The 26,015-nt window shown below is 40.2% G+C and overlaps 2 protein-coding genes across 10 annotated transcripts in view; one reads left to right on the forward strand and one right to left on the reverse strand.

Moving 5' to 3' along the window:
- Positions 1-17,756, forward strand: part of LOC137265777 (uro-adherence factor A-like) — a 40,930-nt gene extending 23,174 nt beyond the window's left edge. For 5 of the 8 annotated variants that reach the window (XM_067801229.1, XM_067801232.1, XM_067801233.1 and 2 more), the window contains exons 7-19: positions 2,199-2,306; positions 2,664-2,722; positions 3,247-3,289; positions 3,544-3,596; positions 3,904-3,928; positions 5,078-6,688; positions 7,974-8,079; positions 9,516-9,543; positions 10,654-10,718; positions 11,264-11,321; positions 13,280-13,461; positions 15,003-15,036; positions 15,510-17,756. In XM_067801229.1, the coding sequence (XP_067657330.1) occupies positions 2,199-2,306; positions 2,664-2,722; positions 3,247-3,289; positions 3,544-3,596; positions 3,904-3,928; positions 5,078-6,688; positions 7,974-8,079; positions 9,516-9,543; positions 10,654-10,718; positions 11,264-11,321; positions 13,280-13,461; positions 15,003-15,036; positions 15,510-15,747 (2,610 nt within the window). In that variant the 3' untranslated portion in view covers positions 15,748-17,756. Of the gene's footprint in view, positions 1-2,198; positions 2,307-2,663; positions 2,723-3,246; positions 3,290-3,543; positions 3,597-3,903; positions 3,929-5,077; positions 6,689-7,973; positions 8,080-9,515; positions 9,544-10,653; positions 10,719-11,263; positions 11,322-13,279; positions 13,525-15,002; positions 15,037-15,509 lie in introns of all 8 variants that reach the window. The other 3 variants (XM_067801234.1, XM_067801235.1, XM_067801236.1) reach the window with 2 other exon arrangements.
- Positions 17,757-18,509: 753 nt separating this feature from the next.
- LOC137266337 (uncharacterized) lies at positions 18,510-24,626 on the reverse strand. Of its 2 annotated transcripts, XM_067801823.1 has the most exons (5): positions 24,545-24,626; positions 23,076-24,148; positions 21,985-22,110; positions 20,368-20,541; positions 18,510-20,104 (listed from the first exon to the last, which is right to left on the reverse strand). In XM_067801823.1, exons 2-4 carry the CDS (start codon positions 24,126-24,128, stop codon positions 20,368-20,370), a joined length of 1,353 nt encoding a protein of 450 aa, XP_067657924.1. In that variant the 5' UTR covers positions 24,129-24,148; positions 24,545-24,626; the 3' UTR covers positions 18,510-20,104. The 2 variants fall into 2 exon arrangements, with proteins under 2 accessions (XP_067657924.1, XP_067657923.1); XM_067801822.1 differs by lacking the exon at positions 24,545-24,626 and adding an exon at positions 24,353-24,410 and having other exon boundaries at positions 18,510-20,541.
- Between the last annotated feature and the right edge of the window lie 1,389 nt (positions 24,627-26,015).

The raw sequence follows: 26,015 nt of genomic DNA on the forward strand, positions 1-26,015 counted from the left end.
TACACCTATGTGCATTCGTGTACACGAACAAGTACTTATACGAGGTAAATCTGCATGGAACAAGCTTTCAGAAAATATAAAGATCATGTTTGTGTGAAATGTGCACATAGGTGAAAATTGCCGTCAAAAACTGACTACTTTTGTTCGTGCTTCTGGGAAGCGTCTCTGGTACGCGTAACGAAATTGTGAGGACGCTGTGTGTGTCTGTGACGAGCGGTGGGTGGAAAGTAGATGTGTTTCATCGCGATTGTACACCTATGTGCATTCGTGTACACGAACAAGTACTTATACGAGGTAAATCTGCATGGAACAAGCTTTCAGAAAATATAAAGATCATGTTTGTGTGAAATGTGCACATAGGTGAAAATTGCCGTCAAAAACTGACTACTTTTGTTCGTGCTTCTGGGAAGCGTCTCTGGTACGCGTAACGAAATTGTGAGGACGCTGTGTGTGTCTGTGACGAGTGGTGGGAGGAAGGTTGGTTTGTTTCAACACGATTGTACACCTATGTGCGTTAATGTACACGAACACGTACATGTACGAGGTAAATCTGCGTTGAATAAGCTTTCAGAAAATATCGCAAGAAATATCGCCATGTACATTACGCACGCTTTACACAGTCTCAGACTCACGACGGATGTTTTGACTGGGCAATTTAGTCAGGCATCAGTTACCTCCCATTAATGACACGCGAGACGATTCGCGCGGTTTCGAAGAAAGTAAACATGTTTCAACACAATAACAAACAGGTGTGCGTTGGTGTGCATCGAAAGCTGCATATATATTATGAATCTACGATAAATGAGCTTTCAGAAAATACTAAATGTAAGTTTCTGAAAATTATGCACATAGGTGAAATTCGCAGTTGAATATCGCCAATTTTTGCTCAAATTTTGCACATTTTTGTCACTTTTTGACAATTTAATTTCCTCTTTTTATGTTTTCATTCACGTCATCCAATAACTTGACCATCTGTCAATGACTGTAGCAAATTTTGTTTAATTATTTTCACAAATAACAAGTTTAGACATGTTTTTGTGTGACATGCAGAATTTCTCTCTCTGTGATCAGGGAGTCACGCGTATGAGTGACCCCCTCTCAGGTAGTCACTTGTACGCGTAACGGGAGACCGTCTCGCGTACACGTTACGTCCTCTACTGGTAATGTAGTTCATGAATAGTGTCTGACCCTCTGACAAATCCAGCAGATTCACTAATGGTTCTGTGAAAGTCTACAACCCGCCAGTTTGATTGTGTATTTCACAATGACTTTGACTGAAGTTGTTATGTGTGGCATGTCACGTTTGTTATTCGGACATTTCATGCTTGTTAATAATTTCAGTGCCAATTATAAGGAATTTTGAATATGAAATGCGTGTTTAATTTATATGCTATGGGTCCTGTGAATTTTCTGTGAGTCCGACAAACATCTGAAACTTGCAGGACCCTGAACACTGGTAATGATGCATCGTGTTACCACATGATGCACGTCTATTTTGTGGCGTTACAACATGGAGTGTATATACATACTCAGCATTGCTCACATGTATTCTATATACCTGTTTATTACTCGCCTGTTGAAGATACTTCAGTTTAATATTTTTGTGGCAATATTACACTAGTGTAATAACGCTTGATGTATGACGTCAAAATGGTACAAAGTTGTGACGTCACAATGGTAATGTCACTGTCGCAATTTTACTAGACCACTGTAGGCAATTTCGCTGCAGTTTCTGTTGGCAAGTAATAAATAGCATACTAAATTCTCTCATGTGAAATACCATTTTTATTAAACTTGTTCAAGATTTAGTATCTTTGATACCAAATCATTAACTCGTTTAATAAAAACGGTATTACATGGAAGTTTATTTAGTATCCTCTATATACTCACCACAATAACCATTGAAGAACTTGTAGACTTACATAAACTGATCCTCAGCTCGTTATTTTGTTATTAACGATGCCTATGATCAGCATCATTTCAGTGACCTGCAGTCCGTTAGTAACTTTCAATCTGATGGTTTAAGCCTGTCTCCCTGCATCCTTTTCAGTTTATTTTGGACTTTTAATCAGTGTGACTCCTAACCACACCAAAAAAAATGTCCCAAAACTCAATGGATCCATGACTTGGACTGGACAAATGGAGTTTGTTGTTGACTTCCAATCTTTGGTTGTCGAGCCTGTCATGTTCTGTTCCAGGAGAGTGTGTCCAGTGGCAGCCAGCCCACCCAGACAGTGGAAGTTGATACAGAAGAAACTCAGGCACCAGGCTCACAGGAATTATTTGAAGGAGAAACTCTCCCCATGGTGAGAGATGATAAGACTCATCCTTCCACCTTGACTTTTCCCATGTTATATGTTCCAGATTGGTTACTTAAAGGATTGACCAGCAAAGGATAACTACTTTCCAATGATTTTGTCATATACGAGAGTCCTAAGATTGGTGTGTTTCAGGGTGTTTTTCAGTAATGTGTTAGATATCTGAAACCTTCATCGTCTCATATTTCAACCCAAATTGAACTGACTAGCTGTTTTAAACTCAACACAATCTCACCAACAAGTGACAATTTCAAATGCACACCTTTTATTGGTTTCATTAAACAATAAAGCCAGTGTATTAAGTCAGAACAGTATGCTTCTGATTCCAATCCTTTTCTGTTGCAGGATTTACCTGGAACAACTGTCTCAGATGAAGAGGCAGACCAGCACAAGGGCAAGACAAGGTAGAACCTACAACCAAGTTCTTTAACTGACAGTGTACATACCCCTGAACAAACAACATATAGGTGACGGTGATATTTCATCAAGGGGAGACATTGGAAATTAAACAATGAGTAAAGAGTGAAGATAATGTCATTAATCTTATCAATGACCAAACAATACACAAGGCACAATTGAATATGTCACCTCAAAACACCACCTCTGACAGTGTGTACTTATCAGTAACATGCCTCAATCCAAGAACTACCTAGTAATTTTAATAGCAGATGGATGTTCTCCTTGAGACTTCAAGACAAGGTGTTTTGTCTGTACTAAGGCCATGTGTCCTGCCAAGTTTCTTAGATCATGTGTTATGTTTCAAACATTTCAGCTAAGTGTTTAGTCAGGTAATAAGGCCATGTGTCCTGCCAAGTTTCTTAGATCATGTGTTAAGTTTCGAACATTTAGTCTAAGTGTTTTGTCAGGTACTAAGGCCATGTATTGTGCCACATTCTCTTAAGGCTATATTCTGTCTCTCTTTCCTCAGGACCTTGAGGAGTGAAGACAAGAATGTCATAGCTGCAGAGAAGGTAGGTACTTTGCCTTGTTTAATTAGAGGAACTGGGCTGGTTTTACAAAATATTCTCCATATTCTGCACATTCCATAAAGTGAGGGTGATGATCAAGATTGTCTTGGCTAACTTGTTTAATGCCAGCAAAAATGAAAATTGTCAAAAAACAAAATGATTTCTGTTGAGACTAAGCCCAGAATAGAACATCTTCCAAATTTGTCTGCAGGAATTGGCAACTCTGACAGAGATATATTTTCATGCTTTCATTACAGGATTCTCTGCTGTCCCCCTTGATTCCTATGAAACGCAAATATTCAAAAGCTGCGTAAGTATTTACTTTGTCCCATGTACAGATGTTAACTATGATATGTCAGATATTTTCCGGGGCTAAGGTGGCTATGTTGGTTTGACAACTGAGACTTACTCAAAATAGCTAATAGCAACAGTTTTGCTTAAATTTTGCTTGTTAAGTCTTCTTACCTTTCCATCTCAATTATTCTTCAAATTACAGTCTTACTATGCTCCTTTCCCTTTGATTCATTCAGATTTGGCATTGATTGGTTAGTTCATGGTCTTCTAGGTGTCTTTTAATTTCAATGAAATCTTTACTTGCTTTTTTTTAACCCAAACAGGTTACTCAGGAGGTCACATCAAAATGTAAGTTCATGTTCTGGAGTGTCATCATGTTCTGATGTGAGATGGATCATGCATGCATTGTTAATAGGGACTGGTCCAGTATGGTTAGTTTCACCACCTCCAGTGTCATTATCAATCATGATACCAACAGGGGCAGTGGAGTAGCTAGTGGTAGAGGCATTTTGCCAGTCATACCAAAGACCCTGGTTCAATTTCACACACACCTTGTACAATGTGTGAGGTCGATTTCTGGTGTTCCTCACTGGGATATTGCTAAATGAAGCATAAAAATTCACTCACTCATATTCCATATTCCATGTTCAATACAGGCTGGCTTACAACCAGTCATGTCTGTCGATAAAGTTTGTCACAGACTCAAATTATCGCTAGTTTATATTTTATGCAGTCAGATGAAAGTTTTGTTTCATGAGAGGTGAGATGAGATGCAAGGCTTTGTAAATATTAAAAACGGTGAATGAAATTCTGAATATATGCCTGTGTAGACTTATTGTATGTTATGTGGCCCAGAGATGGTTTACTGCTTTGTCATTTGACCACTGGATAACAGAGCCGACATTTAATTTCTTCCAGGGTGTCATGATACCAAGCATACAGTTACATCCACTCTCACTCACTCACTCGCTCAGATAACTGCTGCTGTGTTCAAGCTTTTTAGCATTATTAAACCCATTGTTAAAAAGTTGAAATGGATAATCCTTCTTGTAATTATTATGTAGTCAACCAAAATATTTTGGATTCTGTTCAATAGAAATGACACATGTGAAGATTCAGTGTAAATATCATTGGTAAACATCTAATTTCAATTTGTGTGTTGAAATGGAATAAAGTATTGTAGAAGTATTTCTTTCGTGTTCTGCCCATTAAGATCGAGGTCAGAATTGATCTGCAGTAACCCATGCTTTTTGTGAAAGATGCCTGACGGCATCGGATGGTCAGACTTGCTGTCTTGGTTGCCACGCGTCGTACCCCAATTGTGTAGAATAATGCTCATGCTGTAAAGCACTGAACTGTCAGGCACAGACTCAATTATTTACAGACCACCACCATATATATGAAATGTTGCTGAGTGCAGTGTAAAACTAAATTCTCTCTCTCTCTATCTGTCCAGTTTTCTAAGTTCTTGTGTACATGTTTTACATATTTTGACAGGACACTTCCAGAAGAAACTACTATGCTCCTGCCTCTGCTGACCACATATCCTACACTAAAGTCATCATCCAGCTGTTTGATATTTATTTCCGTAAACTGAGCAAGGAGCAGGTGAAGGCCGGCTCGTATATTGAATGGGGAGAATCAGTTAAACCTGGCAGACATATGACTCGTACAATTGATGTCAAAGGGCGTGGACAGAAATCTTATTCTTGGAGTTCTGCATCAGATGAAGAAGTTACGATTCGTTTTGAAAAATCCTCCGATGAAGAAGTTGCGAGTGGAGAAGGCCGTTTAAGAATGAAATCACGGACAGGGGAAAGACTGTTACGAGCAACGAAATCCAGGAAGTTAGTCCACAAAGGTAGTTCTCCTGACAGTCCGAAAAGCTCAGAGACAGACGTGAATGAACATAAACGAATACAGCCACGAAGAATAATCCCAACACGGAGAAATCCATCAAACGAGGATGAGGAGAGTCTTCCAGATATTGGAATTAGTTCCAGTGACAAACCCCCTGAAGCAGGTCAGCATCGGTACACTGAGAGCACAGTGACGGACTCGCCTGTCTTCCCCACATTAGTACCACAGACACTAGCCATGGAGGAGGACCTCTATATGGCAGACACAGAAACGTTTGAGCCAGAGCTGACAGAAGTACAAAGTAGAGACTCTGACAGTCCCATGGAAATTCAACCAAGGAAAACTATAGTGAACAGTCCAACAGAAATCCAGAAAAGGGAGACAATAAAAAGACTGGAGGATGTGAAAGAAAGTGCTGATTCCAAAGTTTTGAGAAGGAGGTCATTAAGAAAATCTAGTCCATCAACAGTGACATGCTCTCAGGATACAAGAAAAGACAGTATTAGTCTCAGCCCCAAACTCTCTGGAAGCCAGGCTAGCAGTGAGAGCAGAGAGTCAGGTTCCCTAATTAACTCTCAAGGGGAGATTAAATCTTTCCAAAAATCAAAGTCTGAGAAGACCATGACATTTGATTTTGATATAGATGAAGATGATTCCAAAGATTCTGATGTTGGTAGTTTTGTTACCAAGAGGAAGCATCAAGTGAGCCCTAAACAAGCAGCTGTTGGTAGTTCCCTGTCTGTGTCTGAGAGTCAGACTAAACGGAATGTACAGGACAAGGCAGTGAGAGGTAAAGAAAGACTTACAATAGACATTGTGTCATCAGATTCGGATGGAGAGATGCCTGGCAAGGAGAGACTTCCTTCTGTACATGAAAGCCCTATTCTCTCTGGGAGGAGAATTGGACACACCTCCACCAGGAAGAAACGTGCAAGCATAACCACCAGCAGACAAGAAACCCTGTTGGACGATGATTTCTTCAGCAAGGACAATTCTGATTTTGAAACAGATAGGTCTGGATTGAAAGTGAGGAATTTAAGTCCTACTTCAAAACAGCCTGCAGTAGCTTCAACGTCGAAGGACAGGACCATTCCAATAATTTTAACAGACACGTATGAAAAGGAATCAACTTCTGCCAGTACCTCCCAAGTTAAAGGGAAGAACTTCAGGAGTAAGTTGCACTTTGCTGATTCGGACGATTCTGGGGAGGTAGTTGAGTCAGGACCAGAGCTTGGCACAGAAGGAAAGGTAATGATGTCATATTTTGAGGCTTTTATGGGTGTTGGTGTTGATGAAGATAGGTGTTGGGGCATCTGCCAGTCACACCTGAAGCACATTGGGTGTTAGAGTATGTGCCATTCTCACCCAGGGATTGGGTAAGGCAGGGGCCATGGGCTATTTTGCACATAAAAAAAATAGGCCATTAACATTTTGAAGTGCACATTGGGTGTTAGAGTATGTACCATTCTCACACAGGGATTGGGTAAGGCAGGGGCCATGGGCTATTTTGCACATAAAAAAAATAGGCCATTAACATTTTGAAGTTTACTATTGAGCAGTGGGTAGTGGCCCTTTCTAAATTCAGAAAATGGCTGATAGTCCTAAAAATGTCCCATGGTCAGAGTACTCTATTACAGTACCTGCACACCTAAAGCACATTCGTGCCTGAAGACCATTTGGTGTTGGGGTATCTGCCATTCACACCTAAAACCCATTGAGTGTTGGGGTATCTGCCAAATACACATATAGCCCAACTTCAATTCTTTATACGAAAAAATGGGCCCTTTTTTGTGGTGTATCTCCTTGTTTTGAATCCTGGAATATAGAAAATGTAGCATACAACCATTTCACTCTTTCTTTTTGTACATTAATGCTACATCCACAGACAGTCTAAGTAAACTTCATCTCAGTGTATTTCATTACAATGCACCACTGAGTCTAACCAAACCTTGTAGAAGGTCGCGTCAGGTAACCTTTGAGCACCGTCCAATCAAACGCAAGACAGTTAAATAGATTGAACCAATCAAACAGCGGCTACTCTTTAGGGATCGGAGGGACTTAGAAAATATTCAGGTTACCGACACAGATCTCTCCATAAACAAATATCTGTATATAACACAGTTGTTTGACCAGCTGTATATACGCATTGGGGGTTCTGTTGACATGGTTACCATTAGCCAATATTTCCACAAGATGACACCCTTGAATATTGCCCAAAACACTATTTTCAGGGACTGTTTACCCACCGTTGGCATGGTAACGTGCGCCGTGTGCATCACCCGGAAGGGATCGTACACTAAATAGCATTTGGAATCGTTCAGGTATGAACCTTTTCGAGATAAAAAGTTCAAAAGATATATGCGAATGTCCACTTTCACGATTTGGTAGGCTGTTTTCTGATTGGTCAATCTCAAGGGTTACCTGACACGACCTCCCGTAAGGTTTTGTTAGACTCAGTGGTGGAGTGTAACAAAAAGTACTGAGGATAAGTTTACTTAGACTGCATCCACAGATTAATTGTTTATATTTACAGATCCAGTGCCCTATGTGTTCCAAGTTGTTCCGAGTTAACCTCATAGAGCGGCACGCCTCAGACTGTCTTGGTCAACAGGAGGTGACATCAACTACAGGAGATGATGGTATGCAGCATCACCTTGGTTCTTACTCCTAGTCTAGCACCTCAGTAAGGACTTTAGATAATGGGACACATCTTCACTAACCAGGCCTTTAAAAACTGCTTCACTATCCAGGGCTTCAGACAAAGTGACAAATTTTCATAACCTTTCAGTTCAAATTAAATGTTTAGTGTTCGCACAAAATGTATTGGTTCTACGTCCAGCAGTATAGGTGGTTCAGTTTATGCGTCTTGAGGTAGTTGTTTGGCCATACCACTGCACTTCATGTGTAACCTGGTAGAGGTGCAAACTAACTAAGAACATATATGGTCAGAGACACACTTGGATGTGTCTGGTGCTGCTGTTCACTTGACCAGTGAAAGTCGTCCAGAATAGGCAACCCATGCTTGCCATAAAAAGGCGAGTATGTTTGTCGTAAGAGGCGACTAACAGGATTGGGTGGTCAGGCTTGCTGACTTGGTTGGCACATGTCATTGGTTCCCAATAGCGCAGATCGATGCTCATGTTGTTAATCACAGGATTGTCTGGTCCAGACTCGATTATTTACAGACTGCCCCCATTATAGGTAGAATATAGCTGAGTGCGGCGTAAAACTAAACTCACTGGTTCACTCATTGTTGTATCCCTTATTTGTGTTATGACAGTCTGACTGTATGTTCCCTAGGGCTGGAGTCAGTCAGTATGGATTTATGCCACTTTTAGCAATATTACAGCAGGAGACACCAGAAATGGGTCTCACACATTGTACCCATGTGGGGAATCAAACCCGAGTCTTAAGCAGGATGAACCAATGCTTTTACTTGCTTACCTTCTGTTTGCTGATCTCGTAGAAGACCTGTGTTCATTTCCCTTCATTTCATTTCTGGTGTTCCCCTTTATGATATTGTTGGATCATTGCTGAAACGGGCTTAGAACAATATACACACAAATGGTACAAATTGTATTCGGCCTAGGTGATATGCCATGAGTGTCAAGAAATACAGCAACAGTTGTGATCAGTTAATGGACCAGGTGTACTTAACATATAGCCTAATGTCCTACATAACTAAAGACAATGTAGACTGCATGCTGTTCAGTATTGATGTACCTTACCACACATGACACCCACTTTACAAACAAGGCAAGTGTATTTTGTGACATAAACAGCTCAACAGATTTGTTGCTCTATATCCTGGTTTAAACTTGTGAAGATCTAGGGTAGAACAGCTCTTCAGCAACCCATGCTTGCCATAAAAGGCGACTAACGGGATTGGATAGTCAGGCTTGGCACATGTCATCAGTTCCCAATAGTGCAGATTGGTGCTCATGCTGTTGATCTCTGGATTGTCTGGTCCAGACTGAATTATTTTCAGACTGCCACTATATATCTGGAATATAGGTGAGTGCGGCATAAAACTAAACTCACTCGCTCTCTTTCTGTATCCTGGTTTGTGTTTCAGCACACCTGCAAGCTTCTGTATCCACACGGTAAGATATACCTTACTGGATGACTTCTGTATGGGTGAGAAAGTGTAATCCCGAGGATAACGTGTTACATTTGACTACATTGGACCAATGGCACTGTGTAATCATAGCTCTGGATGTGGGAGCCATGCCAATTGACATTTATCAGAGGGTTTCAAAAAGTCAGCAGTCTAGCCCACCATTTGTCTCACTTCCATGCTTGTGGACGGTAGCTGAGTGGGTTAGGTAGCTGAGTTTATGTGCTGTCAGTTGGGTACCTGACTGAGGGTGTTGGTTTGAATTCTGCATTTGATTCAAATCAGCGAAAGTACAAGCATCTGTTTTTTTAGTCAGAACATACAATCCCAAATCATACACATTACATTTGACCACTTAATATCTGGCACAGTGTATTTATGGCTTTTCGCCACAGGATCAGAAAAGAAAAAAGTCTCCAGTACTTTTTGTGCTGATATCTACCATATATCACCATAGATAAGCTGATCTCATACTAGTCACAGATAATGAGAGGTCCTCAAAATCAGTATCAAAATGGTATCTTCCATGCATAATTATGGGAAGGGAGAGCAGGGTCTCTTACTTTAGAGACATTATTCATATTGTACATGCTTCTGTTCATAATCATCCGCACCCTAGCCATGAATTATGAACAGTCTCCTAGTGAATACCATTTTCTGCCAGTTGGTGGTTCCCTGTCCATTGCACAGGGGAGTGAAGAAGCATCTTGGGTCTGCAACAGCAATCTTTTGACAGAAGGATTGAGCAATGCTGATTTCATTTTCTGTTCTTCAGTGAGAGGTCACATGCAAAGCAACACAACACTTTGCAGATTCTGAAACCTTTCGCTTTTGGACTTACTGTAAAAACTTAATCAATATGCAAATTCAACTTATAAAGTTGAAAAATAAATGCAATAAAAAATAAAACGTGCACTTTTGATTGGCGATTGTACGCTTATAATTTTGTTTATTTGGGTTTTTTCACAATCAGCAGTGTATATTATGTCACGAATGAGTGATAATTGTGTTTTAGAAATGTTTGATTTTTTTGTTGCATGTGACCTTTAATGCAGAGGTGATATGTTCACTGGTTGTCTTTGATATTTTTTATAAGATCCAGGCATGAAGAAGGTAACAAGGGAAACTACTCTGGCCAGACCAGAACTGTTAAGGAACAAGGTAACATGCTTTTTTACACAGTGGCAGATAGTTCAGTAAAAATGTTGATTGGCTTGACAAATGTATTAATTTGTCATATTTTTAGTAAAATGTTCTGCGTAACAGTAGAAACTGTGACTAGTTATGAATGCAGTATATATATGTTGCAGTCAGATTGTGAAGTCAGTGATTTTGTGAAATGACTAGAAATGACAAAGAGGGTCAACCATTTCAAAATGTGTGTAACACAAAATGATGCAGAATAGCTGACCCTCTTACTTTTCACGAAATGACCTGAATTTTTTTAGTCATTTCACGAATTGACTTATTTCACAGTCTGACTGTAACATATATATTGTTAGGTCCAATTTGAAGATCTCTGTCAGAATAAGTCTTCAGCAACACATGCTTATCAGACATGTCATCGTATCCCAATTGCCTTGATTGATGCTAATGATGTTCATGATCCTTGAACAGGAAGTTCAGAAGTGTATACTGATAAACGAGTTGTTATCTACACCACTATCTGCATTCTTCCTTTCTCTCAATAATGAATCTGTTTTAAGTTACAGACGATGTTGAAGAACAGCCAGTATCAGTCCGAGTTAAACCAATGCCACTAAGGTATGGACTCAAGCATGTAAAGATTGGTTTGAATTGGTTGTTTAACACCATTTTCAGCAGTGTTCCAGCAACATGGCTGCAGTCTTTAAAAGAGTCTGTATATATTGCTGTATAGGGGAAATGCTGTATTAGTGGGTTTGGCTTGGTTATTTCACTAACACCAAGGCAACTGTTAAATTGGTTTTGTGATTGTTACATTTTTAACAGTTTTTTCTGTCATATGAAGTATTCACACATCAGGGGGAAAGTGTGTGAAAAGTAAGTTAATGGTGACCACTCCTGTGAAGTACAGCAGGGTACTTTAATCTGTTCTGAACAGTAATAAAGTATGATGTCTTTTAGAAGATATTATATATGACCAAGATCTTTTATGGATAAATCTTCTTTTAATTCTTTGACACACAGTGTTTCATGTCAGTTCACCTGATGTAAGGATCTGAAATGACCCCGAAATGTTATATGTCAAAGAATGAAAAGAAGATTTATCCTGAAAAGATCTTGGTCAGTAATAGAGTAGTTGTCACAGCATTCGTATTGTCATATCCCAGGTCTGTGCTCATCCTGTTAATCATGGAATGTCTTTTGATCATTTTACAGACCGCTACCATATAGCTGGAATATTGCTGAGTGTGTCATTACTCTGACCAACCGCTACCATATAGCTGGAATATTGCTGAGTGTGTCATTACTCTAACCAACCGCTACCATATAGCTGGAATATTGCTGAGTGTGTCATTACTCTAACCAACCGCTGCCATATAGATGGAATATTGCTGAGTGTGTCATTACTCTGACCAACCGCTGCCATATAGCTGGAATATTGCTGTGTCATTACTCTGACCAACCGCTACCATATAGCTGGAATATTGCTGAGTGTGTCATTACTCTAACCAACCGCTACCATATAGCTGGAATATTGCTGAGTGTGTCATTACTCTAACCAACCGCTGCCATATAGCTGGAATATTGCTGAGTGTGTCATTACTCTGACCAACCGCTGCCATATAGCTGGATTATTGCTGAGTGTGTCATTACTCTGACCAACCGCTACCATATAGCTGGAATATTGCTGAGTGTGTCATTACTCTAATCAACCGCTACCATATAGCTGGAATATTGCTGAGTGTGTCATTACTCTGACCAACTGCTGCCATATAGCTGGAATATTGCTGAGTGTGTCATTACTCTGACCAACCGCTACCATATAGCTGGAATATTGCTGAGTGTGTCATTACTCTAATCAACCGCTACCATATAGCTGGAATATTGCTGAGTGTGTCATTACTCTGACCAACCGCTGCCATATAGCTGGATTATTGCTGAGTGTGTCATTACTCTGACCAACCGCTACCATATAGCTGGAATATTGCTGAGTGTGTCATTACTCTAATCAACCGCTACCATATAGCTGGAATATTGCTGAGTGTGTCATTACTCTGACCAACTGCTGCCATATAGCTGGATTATTGCTGAGTGTGTCATTACTCTGACCAACCGCTACCATATAGCTGGAATATTGCTGAGTGTGTCATTACTCTAATCAACCGCTACCATATAGCTGGAATATTGCTGAGTGTGTCATTACTCTAATCAACCGCTACCATATAGCTGGAATATTGCTGAGTGTGTCATTACTCTGACCAACTGCTGCCATATAGCTGGAATATTGCTGAGTGTGTCATTACTCTGACCAACCGCTACCATATAGCTGGAATATTGCTGAGTGTGTCATTACTCTAATCAACCGCTACCATATAGCGGGAATATTGCTGAGTGTGTCATTACTCTAATCAACCGCTACCATATAGCTGGAATATTGCTGAGTGTGTCATTACTCACAAGTATAATATGTGGAGCCAATTTCTGGTGTGCCCCTCTGGGATATTGCTGGAATGTCGCTGAATGGAGCTTAAAGGTGTACTTGCTCACTCTATTTTTTAAAATACATGTTATTCCAGTCGGAATATGGAGCAGTGCTGTGTTTGTAACAAGCTGGTGAGGCAGGACCTCATCGAGAAACACACAGATCAGTGTATAGCCGACAGAATGCGGCAAGCAGAGGAAGGAGGTCAGGATGTGTATGACCTTGACCTTGAAGCCGATGAGCCAGAGCCAAGAGCGACCCGATCAAGAGGACGAGGTACACAGAAGTCTAGTTTTGAATCAACCTGGCATCAGTTCGAGGACTTAAATCAGTGATTTGGTAACTTTTGAACCAATTGGGTATTGATGCGTCCTCTACTCTGCATGTCTTGGTGGATCTGGTTTCAGTGTTAGTTATTTTACTGTATGCATGGAGTAGAAGGGATATTCTCTCGTATTTCATTTTGTTTCTTTTTTAAATTATTCCAACAGTTCAATAATCACTCAACAATCCCATTCAGTAATAGACATAAAGTGCATGGATAAAAGGAACTATTTCTTCCTGGAGGATCATTGACGATAGGCCCAGTAATTACATCATCTCACAACACACTTCACCTCTATAATTTACAGGATCCTTGTGATTTCTGTATAGACCCTAGAAATTAGTTTTAGGGGGTTTACAAAACCCTTTTCTCTGTTCATGTAGGCTCAGATCATAAGTTATTTATTAGATTGATGTGGTGGGGTAGCCTAGAGGTTAAAGTGCTTGATCGTCATGCCAAAGCCACAGTTTCGATTACCTACTTGTTTACAGTGTGTGATTCCCATTACTGCGATACTGCTTAAAGCAGCATACAATGCGCCCACTATTAATTAGATAGGATGTAGATTCTGTGACCTGTTAGATCACGGATCCCTGCTCAGAACACGGATTGTCCTATCCATACTTGACTTGATACAGCTGGATCAGTTGCATGGACTATTAAACAACAAACACCTCCACCTTCAGACAGGAGAGCATTCTATTAGACTAAAAGTAGAAGCAAGTGACTTCCTCATTTGCAGTCTCATAGCATTAGGCAGTAGTTTCAGAGGCCATGAGAATGTATTTTAAACTAGCTTAGTGACAGGCATGGTGGCAGGACCCTGTTCCTATGTGATTGACCAGCTTTCAGTTTCACATCTTTTGCAGCCTTTCCATTTTTTTGCCTGCGGCCATAACATGGGGCCTGTTTGATAACACTGCTGCCACTATCATCAACTTTGGGAGTGTTGCATGTCTTCACGTTGATATTTCGTTGTGGTACTGGGTGGTGGGCTAGCCTATTAATAAAAGTATTTGCTTGTTACGCCGAAGACCAGGGTTCAAATCCCCACAAGGGTACAATGTGTGAAGCTCATTTCTGGTGTCCTCCACCTTGATATTGTGGGAATATTGCTAAATGTTGCGTAAAACTAAATTCACTCAACCATGGTACAGGGCCTAGGATTAGAAGAGAGTAAACAGAGCTAGTATGAACTTATGAATCTCAAAGTTTCAGCAATGCAGTAGTATACAGCAGTATTGAACTCACTGTTATACTATGTGATACTTTTTATTGTGCATCAATAGGTATGGATTAATCTCTCTAGTATAATGTGAGGATGTTGCATGAAAAACAAATGTCTCATTGGGACAGGGAATTAATGAATAGGAGGACAGCAAATGTTTAACTGTATAACTATAAGTGTGTATGATGGTCACTAATGTAACCTCAGCAAGTGCCAGCATGCTGATCGATGAAGCTGCAATAACCAAGCCTTGTTCTGTTGCAGGGCACCAAATTACATCAGGGATACAACGAAACATGTAAGAAAATATTGATATATTTGCCAGTATGTTTTAGCAACAGCAAATGTTAATCCATCAATATTTTGGTGTCGCATCATGCAAACCATGTTGGATCAGGTCAGGTCAGAGAAGACAAGACAAGGCAAATGAAAAGACAGCTCTTGAATGTTCAAATGTTTGCCATTTTCACCAAGGTAGTGCTGATTGGTATGAAAACTATGTGCTGCGAATGCAAAGAAATGTGTTAAGTGTTATTTTATGTATAAAGCACTTATTTGGAAAAAAGGCTATGCTGTCGCCTCAAAAAATACTATCCACCAAGGTTGTAGATACCTTTGCCTGCGAGTCTTCTGGCTTTGCTTGCCAGTCGTTTACAGACTACATATACAATCAGCAGGTTTGTGGTATAGAACAATGCTCACTCAATCCAAACAGCACTGAATATGGACTACAACTGTCCTTCTGTAAATCTAGTTCCTTATCATTTCCAGAAAGTATCGCTTAAAGGAGGAAACGGATTCTCTGTCCAGTGAAACGTCCAACAACCAAGACCCCAACTGGACATCAGTACCTACAACATCGGAGGTTGAGTCAGATTCACCGATAAAATTCAAGAGGATATCCCAGTTAGAAGAGGTAGAAATGGACTTCAAAAACCAGTTTAAGTCCAAGACCGCTGGAAGAGGTGGTAGAAGGGGAGGCCCCTCCCATGGGAGAGGACGCAAGTGATATATACACATATAACCAGAACAGTTCTGACTGTACCTTGTTTCTGGAGACCTATATATTCTGGACAATTGTGTTTGTAATATCTCACTATAATATTAAATGTATACTTGATTGGATGAGGTGGTAGCATAGTGGTTGCTCATCACACCAAAAGCCCAGATTCATTTTCCCACATAGGTACAATGTGTGAGGCCCATTTCTGGTGTCCCCTGCTGTGATATTGCTGGAATATTGCTAAAAGCAACGTTCAACCCAACTCACTGCATTCTTGATTCATTATATAAGACAACTTCACATGAAACTTAACTATATATGCTTACAGGGTTTCTTTTTTAGTTGTTTGTTATATTTGTTATATAATCAAGATAAGTTTGATAAAACTATTATTACTTTTTACAGAAATCATGTCAGTTGGATGTGTAATATTGGTTTGCAACGTGTCAGGACTGAACGTACTAGTGATCTCGGCCGAAAAAGACAACATGTTTATTAAGACGGTGAAGTAGACCAGATAAAGTTACAGGGATATATTGTACATGTTAAAGTTTGTGGTCATTCTATTATGGACTCACCGCACAGCCTATATTTGCCTAAAGACTGGTATTTAATATCTTCATTGCCTATATTAGAGACCAAAAAGCAATTTTACCACTACATAAAGTAATCAAGGGGAGATGTGATGTAACATGCATTACATACAACCCTTGTTTTTTCAGTTTTCATTCTCATAAGTTCAGCAAGATGCAATTTGTGGTATTTCATGTCTATGGTTATTGCAGTTAAAACTAAAGGCCTTTCTAAAGTACAGTGTCATTGCAATTGTGGCAACCTGGCAGGGATAGAAATTATCAACTATTCTGAGATTTTGCTCAAGTTCAGGGTTATTACAGTTCGTCCATTTGCTGCTAACCTAGTAAATAGGTCATGCAACGTTCATAGGTTTGAAGCCAAGATTCACTCTGAATTCCTTTGTCAAACTGTATCTATGGTTAGTTGTAAACAGTACCAGTAACACATTTTTCGTGTGATCAGTGTAGTATGTTCTGGGCAATATCTAAGATGTGAATATGTTGTTTAATATTCTATAAACATGTTACATAATCAGCTGTATATATTTTATGGTGAGCAGCAATATTTAACTGAAGTGTGTGTGATAGTGATACTAGGAGAGGGTAAATCTTGGCAAAGAATGATATGGATTCCTTTCAACATCTAGTAGGCAGTGAAAATTTTAGATTATTTAATGTTTTGAAGCACATTTCTTTATGCCTTCAAGGCTTGCCAGTTCACCAGAGTTTGACATTGATGACTTTTCACTTGGTGTTTGTTTAGCTAAACTGACTAATCGCTGAACAGTGATTTTAGGAGTGTGTCACACTGATACTGAGGTATACCTGAACTGAAGACTGCCACTGTCTGTTTTAGAGTGGTTCAGACTAATAGTTTGTATGTGCATTAGTAGGCTTTGTCAGGGATTGGTTGAAGGGAAGATATTTCAGCATGTGCATTTACACAACAAGAAGGTGTAAGTGTTTGGAAACTCAAGATTAATGGGTTCTATGTGTTTAGAAACTCAAGATTGAAAGGTCTTAGTGTTGGTAAATTCACAATTAAAAGGTATTAGTGTTGAGAAGCTCAAGATTGAAGGGTCTTAGTGCTGAGAAAATCGGAATATAAAGTGTTACAGGGCTGAGAAATGACACTGCTGCGTGTGTATGTATTCCTTCTTGCATATTCCAGGTTTTTTCCCCAGGAATGTGAAAGCAGTCCATCAGTGTTGTCATATCGAGAATACAATGTTGCGAAAATCAAAATAGGTCCCTTGCCTTGCCAGCATACATTGTGATAAGTACATATTAAAAATTATGACTCATTCTTTAACTGTTGCAAACTACTGTCTGCCATTCATTAGATACAATATATCTACAAGCGGAGAACTGATCTGTTCTTAAGATTGTTGAATTGTACTGAATTGATGTTATAGCAAATAAAACCTTTCTGGGTTGGCATTAAGGTGTGTGTATTTTGTCTCTGATGAAACTGAATCAAGATGAAAGCTACTTCTGTTGTATTAGGATGCACTTGTGGGCTGTTTTGTACACCAGTATAGCAGGTGTATGTGTCATCCAACAAAGTTAATGGTATGATCATCCATCACTCACTCACTCACTCTCAAACTCACACTCTCTCACAAACACATACACAGCTATAAATTATTAGCAGTCCCTAAGTGCCATGATTGACGAAGGAGATGACCCTTTAAGATGTGGGGTAAAATTGGTCTCCAGCAACTCATGCTTCTCAGAAGAGGCGACTAATGAGATCAGGTGGTCAGGTTTGCTGACCTGGTTGACACATGTCATCGTATCCCAAGACTCGTACTTATACTGCTGAACACTGGATTCTTGGGTCAAAACTTGATTATTTACATACCACAGGCAACATTGGTGGAAACCAGCCAGCTACAAAGGAAACTGTATAAGTATACTTTGTTTCCACTGGAAATGTTTTACTGTTATGGAAAATGTGTAATGCTGATATGTTCAGATGGCTGGTTTAAAGATCTGGCTTTAAATTGGTTTTCAGCAAAACAAACTTGTCATAAAAGGCGACTAACGAAATCGGGTGGTCAGGTACACTGACTTGGTCGTATCCCATTTATGTAGATCAGTGCACGCGCTGTTGATCACTTGATTGTGTGATCAAGAGTGTTGTTTACAGAAGTCTGGAATATAGTTGAGTGCACCATTAAACCACAAACAAACAGGATGTAACTGGCTTTATTTCATATAATTTTTACAAGTGGACTAGACAGATTTTGCAAACTGCAAGGGAAAACATGACACGATCAAGTCCATAATCCAAGATAATATTTTATATGTTTGTAATGCTCTTTATGGACATATAAGAATTTAGTAAGATGTTTTGGATCAAAGAATACTTATCTTCAAATCATACCGTTTGCTTGTACATTTGTATATGCAAACCTGTTCTAAAACATGCAAGTCTCAAAATCAATAACATTTATAAGGGCAAGTTTAAACTGAAATGAACCTTTTTGTCTTCCACTCTTTCATCATATGGAATGTTTATCAAGTAGTTTTAAAGCCCAAACAAACAGATACCAGAAAGAAGTAATTTTTGCATTATATCAATTCAAAGTTCGTACATTAGAGTTCTATGTCCACAGTTAACACAGCATGGTTTACATCCCTTGGAAATGACTTCATTGGTGCCCAAATGATAAAAGAATGACATTAGACCCATTTTATGTGGTGCAGATACATGACCATCATGATCGTGATCCAGTGTTTTTAATGTTTGGAGGAATCACCAATGATCGCTCTGAAACATGGTCTGTGAACTGAGAATGTCCAGGAGAGTGTACGCAAACATCAAAATGAACATTCATCCAGTGTTTTCAAAGTCATGTCACATCTGTCCATGATGTTTTGCCATTGCATCAAAATTATAACTCAAAACCATCTTCCTTACACAAATCTTTGAATTCCTCACAGCGTTCAAAATAAAATGTCAAATGGTCTTTGTCACCAAAACCATGCGTCTCAGAGAAATCGCCCTAAATATATCAGATGTTGCGCTGTTAAAGGACTACTAATTTGAACTGAAAACAAAGCCGATCTCAGATTTTACACTATATCATTTTCCCATATTGTGAGTGATCTATTCTATTTGTTGCATACACATGCTCAGACGTTTTAGAACATGCATCTGAAAAGCATCGTAGCAAAATAAAAAGCTTGTTGCTTAAAATATGTGTATTGCTATTATTTTCACGATTCAACACAACATGGAGTTTCCAAAAGCGTGACGTCATGACTGACACAAACTCACACACGATGATGATGTCACTTCTAGTCATTTCTGACTATTGCCCTTGATCACAATGAAAACAAAATGAAACTAACAAATGGGCCCAGCTGGCACCAATTATAATCAAATGGCGGTAACTGTGGCATATTAGCTCGGCTGACAGGCTCATAAAGGCATAACATTTCAGCACTTATAGTGCAGGTTATAAATTCATTGTAAGAAATATGAGTCTAGATATTCAAACATTGATATCAAGTAATTTACAAAAATTCATGTTGGTTTAAGTAATTTTTGTTTAGACTTCCCCTTTAATTCTCAATGACATGACCATAACTTTCATAATTTTGTGGTGCACTTCACTCATTTCATAATCTATGAATATCCTGTGTCCCTTTTTCTGAGCATTGTGCCATTCAGTGTTGCCTGCAGTGGCTCAGATGATGCTTCGCATTTCAATGTGCAGAAATGCATCCTCTTGACGTGCAAGAAACCTTTGTTGCTCAGGAACTGTACATCCTTGAGACTGCAATCACACAAGCAGTATTTTCAAAAGAATTCTTCAGTGTAAACTACATATATCTAGTTGTCAAGATAATAGTACAACCAATTAGCATATGTGAATACACGATGCCATCTAGAAAGGAGACAAATGTGACATGTTATGTATGGGATCATCACCTGTGAGCTAAAAAAACCTTCTTGTACTATGTGAGGTTGAGTCCCCTCTGGGATTAGTAGCCACACTCTTAAGAGTCACTAGCACACAAAATCAGCCATTTAACCCACTTAAACACCATGTTTCTGTTCTTCCCTCAGTTTGGCCAACAGTTCATTGTATCCACATTCCTCCAATGCTCTCTCAAGGTTCTGCCACCAGTGAGGAGCCCTCTTTAAGTAGTTCCAGAGTATCTGGTTCACATATGGTCGAGACTTGACATCAGACTGATTAAGTATATGTTCCTGAAAGGATAAAACAAAAACAATCACATTCCATCATCCCACACACGAACAGGGCACCCGCCATCCCTCAAACATACAGGACACCCATCATCTCCCAAACAAACAGGACACCCATCATCTCCCAAACAAACAGGACACCCACCATCCCTCAAACAAACAGGACACCCATCATCTCCCAAACAAACAGGACACCCATCATCTCCCAAACAAACAGGACACCCACCATCCCTCAAACAAACAGGACACCCATCATCTCCCAAACAAACAGGACACCCACCATCCCTCAAACAAACAGGACACCCATCATCTCCCAAACAAACAGGACACCCACCATCCCTCAAACAAACAGGACACCCATCATCTCCCAAACAAACAGGACACCCACCATCCCTCAAACAAACAGGACACCCATCATCTCCCAAACAAACAGGACACCCACCATCCCTCAAACAAACAGGACACCCATCATCTCCCAAACAAACAGGACACCCATCATCTCCCAAACAAACAGGACACCCACCATCCCTCAAACAAACAGGACACCCATCATCTCCCAAACAAACAGGACACCCATCATCTCCCAAACAAACAGGACACCCATCATCTCCCAAACAAACAGGACACCCATCATCCCTCAAACAAACAGGACACCCATCATCTCCCAAACAAACAGGACACCCATCATCCCTCAAACAAACAGGACACCCATCATCTCCCAAACAAACAGGACACCCACCATCCCTCAAACAAACAGGACACCCATCATCCCTCAAACAAACAGGACACCCATCATCTCCCAAACAAACAGGACACCCATCATCTCCCAAACAAACAGGACACCCACCATCCCTCAAACAAACAGGACACCCATCATCCCTCAAACAAACAGGACACCCATCATCCCTCAAACAAACAGGACACCCATCATCTCCCAAACAAACAGGACACCCATCATCCCTCAAACAAACAGGACACCCATCATCTCCCAAACAAACAGGACACCGACTATCTCTAGAAAAAAGTGAAATACACTCCCCAAAACAAACAGGAAACCCACTATCCCTCACACAAACTGGAGATGCTTTATCCCTCACACAAACTACAGATGCACTATCCCTCAGGAGACCCACCATCACTCACACAGACAGTGACACACCTTGCCTCACACAATCAGCAGAGCCACCATCCCCCAAACACAGTGACACACCATCACTCACACAGTCAGCAGACCTACCATCCCTCACACACACAGTGACAAACCCTTCCTCACACAATCAGCAGACCCATCATCCGTAACAAACAGGAGATGCACCATCCCTCACACAAACAGAAGACCCACCATCCCTGACACATCATCAAACTCAAACAGGAGACCCATCATCACATACATCCACACCAAGTCAATCACAGTCACTATCTGAAAGTATATATAGAAGTACATACACATTGATAATCCTTAAGGCATCCCCTGAGGTGCAGCTGCAGCAGTTGTGGGTCAACTCTGTCAGTAAACATAGCCAAGTTATTCTCCATCTTCTTTCTCTTACTGTCATCAACTTCTGCAGGATACTGAAAATGAAGAAAAGTAAATTCAATACCGACAAGTATGTCATGGTATGTATGTATTGTATGTACCACACCAGTAGGACAAGCATCCATAAACAATCAGGAGGTTTCTCTGGAGAAGATGTATATCTGTAGAACTCATCTTGCTGTTCATCACACCAACATCCTTAGTTACATCACCACCATTGCACAACATAACAGATGGTTTGGTTGTTGTTTAACGCTGCACTCGGCAATATTCTAGCAATATGGCATCAGTCTGAAAATAATCAAGTCTGAACCCGACAATCCAGTAACCAACAGCATGAACATCAATCTTTGTAATTGTGATACAATGACATGTCAACCAAGTCAGTGAGTGAGACCACCCAATCCTGTTAGTCACCTTTAACAACAAGCATGGGTGACTGAAGATCAATTCTCATCCCTATCTTCAGGAGTGTAAAATGAAATGAAGATTTGGTAACTACTTAAGTACAGAAACTTTGTATTTCTTGTCAAATAATTTGGTACAGTGACTATTCTTGTGTATCCCTTGGAACGAAATACATATTCTTTTCTACATCCATTCTGCACATTTATGTATACTTCACACATGTCTGTGTCTCGAAAAAAAAACGGCCTTCAGGACATTTGCAAGCATTGTATCACTCATGTTACTAGCTCTACTAGTTTTAAATGCTCACAATGATGTTACTGTCTTCTATAGATTTAACATTACTCAATGCCATCTTTCTGCAACAATATATGCCTATATTTTCAAGATATTTTTCAGTGGTTCAGCAATGTTGCTACATCAAACAAATGCCAGGAACATTTTCAAATACATGACATGTATAAGAATGGCAACTTTTTATTGTATAACAATACTTTTCTGGGTGCCTTTCTTGCCCCTGTTTCAGGTGATTTGGTCTTATATTCCCCAGCTTCTAAATGCCTCTCATCAATATAAACATTTGCAAACTTACTGGTTCTTTCTTTGATTTCTTTCTCTGTTTGTGGTGAGTGCTTGTAGTTATGGCCTCTCTGTCACCATGACTACTCCTTACATCAGTAACTCCTTGAGTTGCCCCAGAAGATGAAGGTCTCTCCATGCCCGCTCTCCCATCTGAACTGTTGTAAATCATTTGGTCCACATGTCTTGTCTGTCTGTTTTCAGATGTTTTGCGCTTTTTCTTTCGATTTTCTTCAAGAGGTGGACCAAGGGTGTCTATAAGACAGTGGGGTGGAATGTCCATATCTGGAAGACTGTACTCTTGTCTATGTTGACCAAACGAACTAACCGCTTCTCTTCGTCCACTGGTTTGACCTCCTGCTGATCTTCCAGGCCAACAGTAGCTGCTGGTGTCTGATGGCTCTGACCTTATCGGGGAATGATAACCTGATGACTCAGTTGTCAGAAGAGAACTTCCGTGAGAATCTATTGTTAAAGTGGAAAATTTACTAAGGGTGGATTGCATATCTGACCCTGTTTCATCTACAGCATGATCAGCTCCCACCTGTGGTCGTGTTGAGTTATCCAGTTGGTCACTGGCTCCTGTTTCTCGAGTCTCTTCATCTGAATTACTGCCATATTGTATCTGGGGTGAGGTCACAGCATCTCTGAAGATTTCACCGTTTGACATTTCAGGACGAACATTGGAGGAACCAGCCCTGCTTTGAGGCGCCATGAAGCTGCTCTCTGACCTCCGATGAGGAACGTTTGCATTCCCAACCATCAAGTCAGGTACCCTATGATGCTGTGGCTGAGGCAATGATCTAATCTCCTGTCCAATGTTAGAACAATTAATGTCACCATACCTCTCAGGTATCAGACTTCTTGTTGGTGGAGCCCCATGGCTGTAAGACATTTGGTTGTGATTAGTGTCCTGTGTATGCAGCACAGACACCCTGGACTGACCCAAATCAGCCCCCACTTGTTCTCTGTCAGCCATCCCACTTCTTGACTCATCCCACAGACTGACTTTACTACCAATGTCAGAGTTGTCATTTGCACTACTTGTTCTACTCCTGGTATTCATTCTCTTCTAATCAGTCTATTCTGGCAAAATATACAATCGATGTTCAATGAATGAACTCAAAATGTACAATGGACTCTTGCATCATAAAATTTGACTTTTGAATTTTTGGCAGGCAGTATAGATAGATAAATAGTTTATGTCCCATGAAAATGTGTGCACAGAAAATAATAGTTTAGCTGTCAAACAGCTGTAAACATTTCGTCTGTTGTTCCCATATATCTCACCTCTGCCAACCTGACCGGAGACTGCCACCTGGTTTATTTATAGTATCGGTTTTACCAGGGGATTCCCCGGCCACGTTCGCTATCATTTACTCCAGAAATTTCTACAGAAGGAAACATGAATTGAATGCGTGATATATTAAACGGGATAATATATGTTCTACAATACTAGTAAGCTACTTCGATCAACATTACCCGTTTATAGTTTTTCCAATGTTATCTCTCGTGCACAGCGACTTTCACTATTACCACTTCGGAGATTTTAGACTTTGAGACCAGGTTCAACCCCCAACTCCACACACGGACAAATTCAATGTTGGCACTGCACAAAGTTTACAACTGAATTTCAATAATGTACGTCGATAACACAAAGTCGCATGGATGAAGGTTGGCCCTAGTTACCATGGTAGCCACTGTGCCCAGCAACTACTCACGATAAAATGATTAAAAGAACACATGCATGAGTCGTTAGTGAAAACGTGTTGAGTCTGATGTGTGTACCGTTTTCTAGTATCTACATGGCGTTCACTAACATGTTAGCTAACTTCAGTTATGATACTTCGTTTGCATTTGACAATACAACCCGTGGAGATCCGAGTTAGAATTAGCCTTCAGTAACCCCATGCTTGTCGTAAGAGGTGATCGACTAAAGGGATTGGGTGGTCAGGCTCGCTGTCTTGGTTGACACATGTCACTGGTTCCCAGATGCGCAGATCGATGATCATGCTCTTGATCACTGGATTGTCTGGTCCAGACTCGATTAATCATTATTTACAGACCGCCACCATACAGCTGGAATATAGATGAGCGCGGCGTAAAACTAAACTCACTTACTCACTGTATTTTCATAGACAAAGCTGATACGTCTGGTGGTCTTCTAGAGTACAGCTGCAAAGGAAAGATACACCTGAGTGTACGTCTAATGGTGTAGTGGTTGAACCTCTTGGATGTACGTCTAGTGGTTTGGTGGCTGATACGGTTGGTTGTACGTCTACTGGTTTGGTGATTGATACTCTCGGTTGTACGTCTACTGGTGTGTGGCTGAACCTCTTGGTTATACGTCTACTGGTGTAGTGGTTGATTCTCTTGGTTGTACTTCTACTGATTTGGTGATTGATACTCTTGGTTGTACGTCTACTGGTTTGGCGATTGATACTCTCGGTTATGCGTCTACTAGTGTACTGGTTGATATTCTAGGTTGTACGTCTACTGGTTTGGTGACTGATACTCTCGGTTGTACGTCTACTGGTTTGGCGATTGATACTCTCGGTTATGCGTCTGCTAGTGGAGTGGTTGATACTCTTGGTTGTACGTCTACTGGTTTGGTGGTTGATACTCTTGGTTGTACGTCTACTGGTTTGGTGATTGGTACTCTTGGTTATACGTCTACTGGTGTAGTGGTTGGTACTCTTGGTTGTACGTCTGTTGGTTTGGCGATTGATGCTCTTGGTTGCACGTCTTCTCTTTTGGTGATTGATACTCTTGGTTGTACGGGCAGTGGTTTGGTGAGTGATACTCTTGGTTGTACGAGCAGTGGTTTGGTGGCTGATTTTTACAGGCTTTTCTTATTTACAGTCTATAGCTACAGTGCGGCATTACGAAACAATTAAAACTCATTTATACAAGTATGGTACTCATGATGCTAAATTAATAGAACTTAACCAAG

The sequence above is a fragment of the Haliotis asinina genome, chromosome 15 (genome assembly GCF_037392515.1).
Source record: "Haliotis asinina isolate JCU_RB_2024 chromosome 15, JCU_Hal_asi_v2, whole genome shotgun sequence".
Classification (NCBI taxonomy): domain Eukaryota; kingdom Metazoa; phylum Mollusca; class Gastropoda; order Lepetellida; family Haliotidae; genus Haliotis; species Haliotis asinina.

Bases quoted from the DNA above. Each gene is read 5' to 3' on its own strand.
- LOC137266337 (XM_067801823.1), bottom strand. From the start codon at position 24,128: ATGAATACCAGGAGTAGAACAAGTAGTGCAAATGACAACTCTGACATT. The intron at 22,111-23,075 runs GTAAGTTTGCAA...CTTCATTTTCAG, and splicing joins AGAAATCAAAGAAAGAACCA to TATCCTGCAGAAGTTGATGA. The intron at 20,542-21,984 runs GTATGTACTTCT...TTATCCTTTCAG, and splicing joins GCCTTAAGGATTATCAATGT to GAACATATACTTAATCAGTC.